A 14,996-nucleotide genomic window follows, 5' to 3' on the forward strand; every position below is an offset into this window, starting at 1 on the left:
ACTATCTCCGAATGTACCGTACTGATTATGCTGGATTTCTAAAAAATGGTTGGAATTAATGAGTCACTTTAAACGCCAACTCAAAAAGCCAAATTGGTTTATCCGTTCAAAAGTTAGAGAATATTTACACACATACGTACGTACGCTCATACACACATACATACAATCGGACATCATTTTGAAATTGGAACAACTTAGAACCTCAAAACGTCAATATCCGTTTGAGATTTGATTATCGGAAATCGGACCAAAACCAATAACTTTGTGGTGATGTAGTGATGCCACGAAAAACATAGAATCCCCGTAAATTGAATAGTTTGGCCACATTTTTTATTTTTATGACTCGATCGACAAATCTATGTGGAAAAAATATTTGATTAACAACATGCCTTTTGCATTTTTGTAGTCACAGCTTAAATATCGTCGATTGATCATAATTTTTTTAAAATTTAGTGCTTTTATTAGGGTGTTTGAAGAAAAAAAAAATTTTTTTTTCGCTGAAACTGATCGAGAAGTTTCACCTAGACATCAAAATACGCCTGTGAAAATTAATGCTCTTAATATTAACATTAAGAGGTTCCGCATCGCACTTTTTATTTGTCATAATAATACCATGGAAACAAATTTTTTTGCGTCTTCGGATTTTTATAATTAGCTAACGATAAGTCGTAGGATGAATTTGCAGACATGGTTTGGTAGAAGGTTGAATGCTCTATAAAAATGGTATCTTAAGATTTTTTGATAAATCCATCTGTTTTAAGTTATTTGGGCTTAAAGTCAAATTTATGTCAAATTTTGAGGTTTATTTTATTTTTTCGGTGAAACCATTAGGCTTATCATAAAATGTCATATAGATCTTTTTGTAGATAATTTTATTTCTTAAAAATTATCTTTCATAAAGTTTCTCAAAACTCCACATTGTTTTCTAGTTATTTTCATTTTAATGTCAAGCTTATAGAAAAATAGTATTCTGATCAATTTTCAGAGCTTGACATAAAAATAAAAATAACTAGAAGAAAATGCGGAATTTTAAGAAACTATGAGAGAGATAAGTTTAAGGAATAAAGTTATCTACAAGAAAATCTCATAAAATTTTGTGATAAGTCTGGTAGTTTCACCGCAAAAAAATCTCAAAATTAAATATAAATTTGACTTTAAGCTCAAATAACTTTTGAACAGTTACATTTATCAAAAAATGATAAGACTTTCGTTTCAGAATAATAAATTCTCTACAGAAGCTATTTATGAAAATCAGAAGACGCAAAAAAAATTTTTTCTATGTTATTCTTATGAAAAATATATTTGTACGATGCGGAATCTCAATGTGAATATCACTAGTCCTAATTTTCAGATTCATCATTTTATATCTAAGTGAAACTTTTGAACCTGTTTCATAGAAAAAAGCATTCGGATTTTTTTGAAACACCCTAGTGTTTATTCAATAATTTTTATATAGTTTTAAATCCTCGACTTAGATATTGCGAAGTAATATAATAATAATAATAATAATAGTGCATTTTGAATAATCAATGAAAACAATTTCAACTGAGTCTGCATCTTAACGATAAATAATATTTCTATCATTTTAAATATTGTCAAAAAGCCACTATTTTTATCTACTGACTTAAAGACCATTAAAACTTTTACAGGTAACCGAAAAATACATATTTCGGATTTAGTTTAGCTTTACAGTTATTAAAATTTATTTTTCTACAAGATTTTTAAAGAACCTGCGAAAAAATGTTCACGCATGACCATGCCTGTTCATGAATGATCATATCTGATGTTCAATATGTTCAAGCCTGATCATACATGGGCGTGCCTGTTATGTTTGATCAAGCCTGGAAGAAGTTAAAAACCTCCAGCTCTAATCAGGTCTGATATGTTAGTTCATGTCTGACTAACCATGAGCAAGCATGGTCGTGTCCAATGTTATAAAGTGATTCACACATAATTATGCATGTCCATGCCCGATATTTTGAACTAAATTTTAAAAAGTTAATTAGCGATAATTATAGGTAAATTTAACCTTTAGTAAGTTTTCAATCATGGCCAAAATAATTTTATAAATTGAATAATAAAATATACCGTTTATTGACCATTTACGAGGTTAACGATTGGAATCAATGTACACACAAAACATTAAAAAAATTTTTTCGTAGCATAGTTGGTCGCTTAAATAGATAGTTGCCCACAAGAAACTTCATATAATACTCTTTTTTATAACTTTTATGATAATTAATTTACATTATAGATTATTTATATGTTCTAATTTAAGGTATATTTACAACTTTCAATGAGGTGATTATAAGAAATTTACTTTGTTTCAGACCCGGAAAAAGTTATTAGACCTAATCAGATCTTTACAGGCACGAGTCACTTGAACTTATATCGACAAAATAAATGACTGGATGAATTATAACTGATCAGACATAAACAGGTGCAAGTCTTCAGATCTGACCAGACATGAACAGACTTGATCAGATCTGATCATACCCGGTCATTTTTCATGTCTGATCAGGTCTGATCATTTTTTTCTGGGAAAAAATAAATTGTCGCGTGGGGTAAATAAAAATAAGCTGTTGTAAATTTTCTTACGTTCTCATTCAAAATTTTTGCTGAACTTTGATAGACACGCTAAGAAAAGATAGATACAATCTGGCTGCAAATTATAGTGCCCACAAAATTGTCTGAGATAGATATGCCCGTAAACTCTCCGATTTTGCAAAAATTTTCAGTTAAACGACTTGATGAACAATTTTTATAATAGTAACCGGCTATTATGATATTTGAAGTTTTCGGTCAAAATTCTCGCTGAATTATGAAAAACACTCTAAAAATAGATAGATGCAGTATGACTGCGAATCGTTTTGTCTACAAAGCCGTCTATTATGAATTGGTCCGTAATCTCATCAGTGGTAATGTTATAATTTTTATTTGAAGGATTTAATCGACAAATGTGATGGGAAAGTCAGGCGTTCTGAATTTTGTGAAAGCGTCAGTCAAGATTCTCGCTTAATCATGAACGATTTCTTAAAAAATATAATAATACAACATTGTTGCTAATTGCATTATCTAAAACATTTTTGATGATAAATTTGGCTGTAGTTTCAGTAGTTTCACCACAATTTACAGTTAAAAGACTTATAAGACAATTTCTATGAACAAAAGAGCTTTTTTAACTTATTTTAGGTTTTCAGTCAATATTTCCATTGAAGTATAATAGAAACGCTAAAAACAGATAAATATAATCTGATTCAATGATTTGTCACGATGATCCGATTTGAGAAAAAGTCAGCTGTTTTTAATTTCGTACAGTTCTTAGTTTAAATTTTTGTTAGGCTCTGATAGTTGCGGCCAAAACAGCCAGACAAAATCTGATTGCAAATTGAGTTGTCAACAAGAATTACCGACAAATCCGTAATAGACAATTTTTAAGGCAAACAAATATGTAGACAGAATGCATATATTTATTTTTAGCGTATCTATCATTCCCGTTTGACATGAATGTCAGAAAGACATCTTCTCGATATCAGAAAGATAGCATAATTTTTTAGATAACTTTATGATACAAATAATATGTCTTTCTGACATTTATGCCGAGTGGGTTGTTTAACGGTAATCTTGATTGAGAACCTTACTAATTCAGAACTACGCACTTTTCCATAATATTTGTGCATCAAATCTTTCAACCGAAAATTTTAGCGACATCACTGGACGCGAAAAATTCACGATAGACGACTTTGTAGACGATACGATCTGCATCTAAATTCTATCAATCTATTTTTCGCCTATATATCATATAGATCAGCAATAATTTTGACTAAGAATTTTACAGGATTCCGAACGGCCGTTTTCTCACCCCACATGGCATTAATCACAAATAAAAATTTTGGCGAATTTATCGATTTTACCGACAAATCTATACAAGACATTTTATTGGCAGAACCATTAGCAGTCAGATTGAATTCATCCATTTTCAGAGTGTCTATCATAGCTTATCAAAAAACTTTTCTAAGAACCTTAGAAAATCCAGAACGCCCAGCTTTCCCATTATATTTGACAATTGAGTCCTTCAACTAAAAATTATAGCAAAACTACTGAGTTTACACAAAAATTTATAATAATAAATTTTGTAGACAAGACGATTTACAGCCAGATTGTATTTCTTAGTTTTAGCGTATTCGTCATAGTTGAGCAAGAACTTTGACTGAACAATTCACAAATATCAGAACAACCGTTTTTTTAAAAAACGATTCTATCAGAACTTTTTCCAGAACTTCAGATTACACCAGTCCTGATGTTCACATTAGCTGCAAGTCGATGGAAATCTATAGCTAAAATTAGTCGTCAATTTTCCTAGAAAAACTTAAAAACTTGATGGTGCCAATAGTTGATGCTAACTAGTAATCAACATATGAATAAAATTTTACCCTTCAAATTTTCTTCCGCAACTTCCTGGGTTAACTCGTCTTCGGATTGCAACGGTAGATTTACACCAATTAATTTTTAATACTGTACTCATGCTTTAGTCAAAACTTGGATTTCAGAAACTTGAAGGAAACTTAATGTTAACCTGAATGAAAACACCAAACAACAAGTTTTGATAGTGTGAGTGTGGCTATCCGAGACGTTTCTGATATCGGTTTACAGACAAAAATTCTTGACTCAAGATAATTCTTCTTCAAATAAGAAATTTTTACGTAGTAGAATGAAAACTATCTATATAGATAGCTGCTACGGCAATACGTGTTGCTACATTAACAATTCGCGTTGTTATACTTACAATACGGATTGCTATATTGACCGTTTGGATTGGTATATTAACCATTTGAATTGCTACATTAACAATTTGGATTGCTATAATAATAGTAATCTATAGGAATCGTTAATACAGCAATACCAAGTATGGAGAATATAATCAAAGAATATGGTTAAATTGACAATATTTTATGGAATATTGGAGATAATTAATTCAGCGATTTAGTCTTGCCAAGTTAGCGATACATTTTGATATGACAACCATCTACCATCAGCACTACTTCAGATGGTTAAAATAATCACATTTTTTTTTCAGTGTACATTAATTATATGATTATCATAAATAAATTAATGTAATCAAATAATGTTAAATAATCTCTTAAGTTTTTTTTAACCCAATGTGTTTTTATGAAAAAATATTTTATTTTCATGCCAAAACCATTTTAAGAAAGATTCATACGATCAGTTCAGCATTTAACCAAAATGTCGTAAACAAAATTTTTTTCAGTTATTTGCAAAAGTACTTTACGACACCAAAACGGTCTGGGTTCAATTTCTGCGTTGAGCGATAATTGTTTTTCTCAATTTTTTTTTGAATACACAACTCATTAAAGAGAGTTTATTTTAATTCTCTAAAATGCTTTTGAAAAAATTTACCTGCTTCACAGCATTGTTGATTATATTTGAACTAAAAAATGATGGTTTCGATTAAAAAAAAAAATATATTTTTTAACCTCACAAATTTATTTGCTCCACTGAAGAAATTCATTACTTAGCTGAAAATTTTTTTTTTGCGACAAAAAAAACTTCTTGGCCTACGAAAGTTTTTCTCGATTTAAATAATTATTTTTCTTACTGCAAATACTTTTTTGTTTTAGCTCAAGACATTTTTTCGTGACTCAGTAAGGTAACAGCCTTCAAACAAGAATGAAATTGCTTGAGTTAAGAAAAAAATGTTCTTAAACCAAGACAAAAATTTGTTTACTGAAAATTTCTTTCAGACGAAGAAAATAATGTCTTCCGTGACGTTAAGGCGATTTTTTTTGGTTCAAGATTCCCTTTTTCATCTGTGTTCTATTTAGCCCACAAAAATATGACGATTAAACTAATGGCTAGCTTCATGCAAAGGATTTGATTAGTTTTTGTATGATTTTTAGCATTTTTCAATCGATATTAAATTAGTTTTCAGATAGTGCGAGCAATGAACAAAATATTCTGATAATGCCTATTGTAATAACAAATAAGATCAACGTACAAATAGTAAACCAAGATTAGTTAGCTAAAAATTTATTTCGATAGATCATAGTTAAATTATTGATTAGATGGATTTTTATCAGTTTCTGATAACAATACTTCTCATCAGAGTACCAGTAGATTCGGTAATATATATTAGATAAATAGTAAACAAACAAGCACCTGACTTATGTCAATCGTCTCATGGTTAGCATTGCGCATAACCGGAATGCGCGGCGTAGCTGCGCCATGACTACTAAGGTATTATAGGTGCTCAAAAGTGCCATTGTGTGAATTTTTTTTTTCATTTTTGGGTATACTAAAAAACGATGATTACATAGCTTTACATTAATATTTTGAACGTATGTACGCAAAAAAAAAAAAGTAAAAAAAAAGGTCCTCAAAAGCCACATTACATAAATATATATATATATATATATATATATATATATATATATATATATATATATATATATATATATATATATATATGTATATATATATATATATATATATATATATATATATATATATATATATACATACATAGATATAATAGTATATGAAATTGAATTTCATAGTTTATTATTATTATTATAATGATTATTATTATATCGGTTCCAGTAGTACTAACATCACTAAATATTTTTTGATTTCCATTTCATTTAATATCACGAATTTAACTTTCTTACATAGATTACAAACCCAACGACAGTTATAAATTTCGCGCGAGCAAGTCATGTGAGATGCTATTCAGCAAATGGAACAGATTACCTTGGATTTTGATATTTCTTCTTCGCACACTCGACAACAACAATTTTTATTATCATCTTCATTACGTGCATTAAAATCATTGTCATTTTCATTATTTTCATAAGTATCATTATCATTTTTATTATCTTAGCGAGTATCATTGGCATTTTCGTTATATTCATTCATATCGTCATCTTCGTTAATATCATTGTCATTTTTATTAATATCATTATCATTTTCATTATCTTTGCGAGTATCATTGGCATTTTCATTATGTTCATTCATCTCATCATCTTCGTTAATATCATTGTCATTTTTATTAATATCATTATCACTTTCATTATCTTCGCGATTATCATTGGCATTTTCATTACATTCGATCGTATCATCATCTTCGTTAATATCATTGTCTTTATTTTTATTTTTATCAATATCATTATCATTTTCATTATTTACATTATTTACATCATCATTGTTATTATCACTATCATCTTGACTCTCGATAAGCTCATCAGTACTTGATGTAGAGTCGAGAAAATGTATCTGAAAAATTTTAGTTACGAAACAATTCAATTAAAATCCTGATTGTATTACACTGATATAAGGACTTTTTTAGCATTAAAAAGATTTCTCAATATTTAAAAAATTATTGATATTTTACAAATAGTAAAAAATATTTGTAAAATATCAAGAACGCAGTAAACGCATGACCTTAATTTGACGTCATACATAGTTCATAGAAATGTCACGGCATCTTATATATTTGACATCAATTTGACGTTCTACATGACTTTAGAATGATGTAAGAACTTATGACATTATATTGACGTAAGCATGACTTTTTTATGACGTCACAGTTATGACTTATATATTACGTAGTTTTGATATAAAATCTACATTACATTACATTATTGTGTATCATACGTGATTTCAAAATCACACATTTATGTCAGTAGCAAAGTCACGGTTATACGTCATATGGATGTCACTCTTAAATCGTCTCTTTACATCAGTGGCAAGTCAGTATTTTACGCAATAGTGATGTGATTTTTGAGTCATAGTTTTTTATCGCCTACTCATTAAAATAAAACAATCATGGAATGAATTTTTAGGAATGTGTAAGCAACAACTTAATGTAAAACATTTTTGGGGCCAAAGTAATCAATAGACTTGATAATAGATTATTCAGAGGTCTTATATTAAATCATAAGCGTGAGCATAAAAAAATTAACTTGATTATTTTAAATGATATACCGAAAATATCATTTAAGATGAGAAAGAAAATGTTGCTAAAGTTTGAAATCCTTTATTATCAAGATTATAAAGTTTAGAAACAATATTGTCCAATCGATTAAATTTCATACAATTTTGTTAAATTATTTAATGTTTAAAGAAATTTTATATACGATTTTCTGAATTTCACATCACAGCAAACAAAATTACAAAATTTGATGAAACTTTGTAAAATTTTAATTATTTATTTATTTATTTTTTTAAAATAATTTTTCCAGATTGATAATTTTTACATCACCTATGTCATATAGACGTCATTAAATGTCGCATAGACATCACATTTATGTCATGTTTACATCATAAGTTTTACATCACAATCTTACGTTAAAAAGCGCAAATAATGAGTAAAACCTGATTCATCTATGACTCATATTTTACGTAAACCCTGACATAGCGTAACGTCACTGTGATGTCAAATTTACGTCAATGTGTTCACTGGAAAATTTTTTTGAATGCTAAAAATCATCTTATCAGTGAAGGCGCTGTCAACTTACTTTTTCGCATTCGTGATTGTGATGATTACTAAATTTATTTATGGCGAGGTATTCCTCACCTATCGAGTGGACAAGATGGATGCTGAAGAACGCTTCACATTTTTTTTTGCCACTGCCAAAAGAAAGTGCTATCATTAAAATTATCATTTTGTATTTTAATTAATGGTTTGTAAGAGCCAGTTTTTCAATCTAGCTTTTTTTTAACGGTATGAAATTATTAGCAATAATATATCCATATGGATGTCATAAATAAATAGATATACTCAGCAATAATAATTAAATTTTCATGTAAAACAAATACAGTTTCAAATACAGGCCTTCAGAATGTATATGTGTATATTTTCAATTATAAAAAAGTTTATATTGCTTGAGAATTCTTAAAGAACAAACTTTGAAAACTCGTAGAGATTAATTAGAAATAAAAGAAAATATGTGTTCAATTATATATATAAATTTCAATTGAAAAACAAAAAATTAAAGCTTATTTTTTACATTGGTGTCAATATAAAGTTATTAATTTACCTATAATTGTAGGTCATTCCATCAACATCAGGAATCAAAAGGAAATCTCCACCAGCAGTTACTATTAAAGACAGTCGGGTAATTTTTTTTTTCCGTTTTTTTTTTTCATTAGTTTTCTCAAGATTTCTCTGCATCTCATTGTAAATACATTGAAAACAATATTGTTTTTGTTGTTTCTTCATTAACTAGCAGGTTTTCTTTTTTTTTTTTTCATTATTTTCGTTTTAATAGGGCTCATAAAACAAAAGTTACGGAGCTCTATTAACGACTTAACGAGTCATTTTTGTAAATAATTGCATTTCTTATAAGGTCTTTAATTGCGCAATAATGAAAAAGAAGAAATCCTGGTAACGAAGAAAAATAAGAAATTGTTTTCATCCTAAAAATTCGAATTTTTTCCCTACGTTTCAACATCTATAATTTTATTTCTATCAATTTTAAACGTATGACACAAGAGATGTTTTTTTATAAAGAATTTAATTTCCTAGAAGATTTCAGAATTCAAAAATTAGAAAACCATAAATTTTCACATAGTTATTTACGAAATAGAAAAAAAAAATTTTTAATGTATTTTAAGTGAGGAAGAGGAATTGGGACAGCTCAATTTCTAATATGCAGAGATAAAAGTTTATGAGGACTTTTTTGTTTTATTAGAATAACTTTTGCAATGTATTTAATCAAGAACAAAAAATTTTTTTCTGACACAGTCTAGTGAACATACTTTAAAATTGATGCTAATAGCCATATATAGCGTAAAATATATTTTTATTGTGGTAAGTCATTTTTTTTTCTATATTTTGTAGGCAGTCGAACCTGATGGACAAAGCTGTAATTAAAATACACTTTTAAAACAGAATACGCTACTCATGGCATAAATTAAAAAATTAAAAATGCAAAACCAACAACTACAAATTGGAATAACTCATAATCCACAGTAGCAAGAGCAACCACCACAACAACAACAAAAACAACATCAACAGCAGCAACAACAACGACAACAACAACTTCACTACCTAAATTACCCACCGGTAGTACCGTTACAAAATGTAAACCCCGTAACAATTTTTCCTGATGGCAGGTTCCATCTAGGTGACGATTTGTATATCTTCAGTTCTGCATATGAAAATGCCACAAATGCAAACAACTCCACTAAATTTATAACCACAATGGCATATGCAGTCTGGGGGTATGAAAATTTAGCAACAAAAACCGTACGCATGCAAGCCAATACAAAACCTGGAAAATCTGAGCTAACTCCTCGGAAAAGAGAATTAATTACGCAACATTTTAAAAAGTACCTTCAAGAAAAAAATGTTCATGAACGAAAAATATTTTACGAGTTACAAAATGTAAATACATATTTTGGTAGGGCCATTACGGGAGCTGAAAAAAAAATTAAAAATAGGCGAGCCGGAAATAATTAATCACTATCGTTATCATCATTATTATCATTACTTGTATGATCATTATTATTACTATTATTATTATCATCATTTTTTTAGGCTTGATTAACTGGCAAACATCCGATTTATTTTAAAAAGTTCTACTTATTTATTTGGTGATATTTTATGAACTCATTACTCAAATTGTAATTAAAAGTGTTGGCTTTTGTTTATCAATATAGTTGATAATTTTTATTATTAATTTTATTTATCTGATTTTTTATAAAAATTTTGTAGACAAATATCGTTTAAAAAATTTTTGATCGAAATCTAATAAATAAAATTCAATTATAAAAATTGTCAAAGATATAACTAGACAACAATATTAACAAATGCATGAAATTTTCGATTACAATTTAAAGATATGAATAATGGACTCACGAAAGATCACCAAATAAATAAGAGAAAAATTCTAATAGACATCAGATGCTTGCCAGTTAATTGAACAACGAAAATTTCAATACTCGCTGCAGAGAGTCGTTTAGATTTTCGAGACGTCCTGCATAGGACTCCCGTCAATCCCTAGATATTTGTACGACTCTCCGGCGTCAAGATGGTCAATGACGTTCCCATCTACTAACTCGATATCTTCGCGCAAATCAGAGCATTTACCCTTCACCAGATTAACGACCGCACACTTGTCCAACCCAAAAGCCATGCCGCCATCCCGTGTATACTCCCCTACGATATTCAAGGCTGTCTGAAGGTGTTCCTCATCGGGAGCATATACCTTCAGATCATCCATGTAGAGTAAGTAGGTGATCGAATATTTCCGATCAGTTGGTGGGCCCACTGAGTATCCACGGGTACGGCGCAGCGCAACAGATATTGGCAGCGGTGAGATGCAAAATAGCAGAGGGCTCAGGGAATCTCCCTGGAAGACACCTCGTTTGTACTGTACAACTTCGGTCACACGTTTGTCGTTGCCACATGATATGTGGAACCGTATTCGCCAAAGTTGCATCGTACGCTGTATGCATCCCACTGTATCACGATAGATTCCAAGGCATTTGAGCAAAAAGAGAATGAGCTCATGAGATGTTAGTAGATCGTTGTGTCATTCAAGACGCGGTCTACTATCAGCGCAACCTGTCAATGGCCTGGATTGACTACCGTAAGGCATTTGATTCAACATTTATTTTCTTAGCCGGTGTATAGCTATAGCTATAAGTATATAGATATAGGTAGCTATCGATATATCGATATATCGAACTACCGCAACCACGCAATTTTCAGTGTTAAATCATAAGTTAAACAAAATATAATTATTTTATCACCCTCAATTCTTTTATGAATTCAAATGTATCATTCAGGGGTATCTAACACAAAATTAGCCAAATTATTCGCGTCGCGAATGCCAACAATTCCCGGGGAGTTTACAGGTAACAATGCATTAAAGGGGAATACAAGAGTACTTACTCGATTCTCTTCCAAATTAATCCGTAACTCGGACCGGAACTCAGTCACCCGGTGAATTTTAACTCAACTTTGGCAGCGTGACCACGAATATTAACAAAATTAATTGATAAACCAAAAAAGTATCAACAACGTAAAATGAGAAACAGCGTCTGCTCAGTATCACTTTCCGTACCTTTCTGAGTACTTTATGGGCCCGCCACTTGTTGGCCACCCACGTGGCGCAACAATCGCCCTTAATTATAAATATCATTGTTACCTAGCCCCGGGCCTTTAAACTAATTAAATAAATTATAAAGACAATTTTTCCCCACCTGAATGATACAAAATAAATTAAATACATATATTTAGTATGCATCTATACCAAAATGATAATTGTAAAACATATATATTATTAAATAATAATTATTTAACACCGCATGTTATCCATCGATATTGCAGGGGGAAAATATCGATTTTTCCCCTCCTCTATGGTGACTATTTTTCATTTGCACAATACCTGGATATACAATTAAATCAAAATAAAATAAAGATAATAGTTGGGGCATAATGTGACCACACATTATGTCCCCTGAATAACGCCAAATCATTAATATTCCCTTATCAACAATAAATAATAAGTATAATTATTTTTAAATTAAAAATTAAAATTTATGCACACACGTGCTCTCAGTCATACCGCGCGCATGCGCGAGCAAACGCTGTCTCACCGGCATGGCAAGGAAATGCCCGCGTAACCATTCAAATTTAAACTTACATACTATTTTTATTACTTAATTCGAATTAAATATTAATTTATTTGAATGGTTACGTGACAGTTCTATCCACAGACATCGCAAACGATCAAGAAGTTCAATTGTATTCGAACTAAAAAAAAATTTACAAAGTTGTCCTTCTTTAGTACTACACTGGGATGGCAAACTGCTCCCAGATGATGATTCAAAAAAGATTGAACGACTACCAATTATCGTATCCGGAGAAAGTACTGAACAACTTTTGGGTGTTCCAAAATTACACCCTGTGACGGGGATTAAACAAGCTACTGCTATAGTTGATATTTTAGATGATTGGAAGCTGGAGAATAGTATAAAAGCGATTTGTTTCGACACAACAAGTGTGAATACAGGTAAAATGATGTTCATCAATCGTTCGTATTTTGCTAGTTTCGATAAAGTGCATTTAAAAAGTATTATTTGACACATTTTGATTTTATTTAGGTGAATATAACGGAACATGTCATTTACTCGAAAAAAAGTTAGATAAAAATCTTGTGTACTTCGCTTGTCGCCACCATATTTACGAACTCGTCTTAAGAAGCGCTGCAGAAGCTTGTTGGCCCCTGACGAATAGTCCAAATGTTCCCATTTTTACTCGCTTTAGGAACAATTGGTCAGAAATTGATCAAGAACGTTTTGAAATCGGAGTACAAGATGATTTTATTTACACTCACATTAAAGATGAGAAAGACAATATTCTACAGTTCATTTCTGATCAAACTAATGTAAATAATATTTTAATAAAATCATACTATTTTTTTAAATGCAATTTCTTATTAAACGTTAATTTATATAATGCTTTTTACAATTTTTTTTAGATGCATCATCCCCGCAATGATTACAAAGAGTTATTAAATTTATGCTGTATCTTTTTAGGAGGTATTCCTTCTACTGGTATAAAATTTAAAGTACCTGGAGCCGCGCACCATGCAAGATGGCTTGCAAAAGCCATTTATTGCTTAAAAATATATATGTTTAAGAGTCAATTTCATATCAGAGCAGATGAGGTATCAAAACTTCGTAGAATATGTTTATTTATCGTCAAAATTTATATAAAAGGTTGGTTTAGTTGTCCAAGTGCTATTAAAGCTCCGAATCAAGATCTTAATTTTCTACAAGACCTTATAAAATTTAAAAACATCGATGTAAAAATTTCCGACGTTACTGCTAAAAAATTTGCGAACCATCTGTGGTACTTATCGGAAGAAATTGCCTCACTAGCTTTCTTTGATAATTCTGTGCCACAGGAAGTAAAATCAAAAATGGTTGAAGCAATAAAAACGAAGGAAAGTCAAACTGACAAAAAACGTATTGACGTTGATCGTGGCAACTTAGATTTATTGTGTATAAAAAATATTAGTGATTTTATAACGAAGAAGTCTATGACTTTATTCGAACAGTTTGAACTTTCAAGTGATTTCCTCAATTCACCTCCTTCACAGTGGCTTAGTGATCAAAATTATCTAACTTGTTTATCGTTATTACAAAATGTCAAGGTAGTCAACGATATAGCTGAAAGAGTAGTTGCTTTAGTTGAAGAATTCGTTCAGTTTGGTTCTAAAGACGAAGAACAAAAACAGTATTTATGGAAAATTGTACAGTATCATCGAAAATTATATCCTTCGTGCAATAAATAATATTATATTATAAATCCAACTAGTCAACAGTGAACATCAAAATGTATAAATATACTAATTGTAATTAATTTCTGTTTTACTCTAAATTTCGTTTTGTTATTAATTCGAAATAATGTTAAATTCGAAAATTTTCGGTGAATAACGAAGAATATTGAGTTAATTAATTGATAAGTTAAAATAAGAAATTTTTTTCTGTTATTAATTGATTAATTATTTTTTTCCTCCTCTTCGGCCCTCTGTAACTTCGTTCCTGTTGAGTTTAGAAAAAAAATGGACATGGACAATTTTGTAGAGAATTAAATTTCCTATAAGATAGTCAAAAACAAAATTGGAAAAAAAATTTTCTTCGTGTCGTTATTTTAAAAATAAAAAAAAAAAAATTTTACCATGTTATTTAAATGGGAAAGGAGACCCCCCTTTGCGCCAGCTCAATTTTTGAGATATTGAGCTCAAACTTTAGGAAAATTTTTTTTTTATATTGAAGAAACTTAAAAGATCGGTCCAATCGAAAAAAAAAAAAAAAAAAACTTATCTTGACACAGTCTAATATATATATATATATATATATATATATATATATCAGTGCGGGAAATGCGTCCGTCTCTGATGAACGCCAAAAACCAAGAGAACGTCTGTCGAAAATTGTCGAGCCTCGTACCCCTCACTCGC

General features: G+C 30.0%; 2 protein-coding genes across 2 annotated transcripts; one reads left to right on the top strand and one right to left on the bottom strand.

The window, feature by feature from the left end:
• Nucleotides 1-6,654: 6,654 nt before the first annotated feature.
• On the bottom strand, nt 6,655-8,864 carry LOC130675165 (glycosyltransferase-like protein gnt13). Its single transcript, XM_057480697.1, has 2 exons — nt 8,535-8,864; nt 6,655-7,290 (listed from the first exon to the last, which is right to left on the bottom strand). The coding sequence occupies exons 1-2, from the start codon at nt 8,679-8,681 to the stop codon at nt 6,895-6,897; spliced, it is 543 nt and encodes a 180-aa protein (XP_057336680.1). The 5' UTR covers nt 8,682-8,864; the 3' UTR covers nt 6,655-6,894.
• Nucleotides 8,865-12,708: 3,844 nt separating this feature from the next.
• On the top strand, nt 12,709-14,455 carry LOC130675159 (uncharacterized). Its single transcript, XM_057480691.1, has 3 exons — nt 12,709-13,040; nt 13,132-13,415; nt 13,509-14,455. Exon 3 carries the CDS (start codon nt 13,509-13,511, stop codon nt 14,325-14,327), a length of 819 nt encoding a protein of 272 aa, XP_057336674.1. The 5' UTR covers nt 12,709-13,040; nt 13,132-13,415; the 3' UTR covers nt 14,328-14,455.
• Nucleotides 14,456-14,996: the final 541 nt, after the last annotated feature.

Source organism: Microplitis mediator, chromosome 9 (assembly GCF_029852145.1).
Source record: "Microplitis mediator isolate UGA2020A chromosome 9, iyMicMedi2.1, whole genome shotgun sequence".
Classification (NCBI taxonomy): domain Eukaryota; kingdom Metazoa; phylum Arthropoda; class Insecta; order Hymenoptera; family Braconidae; genus Microplitis; species Microplitis mediator.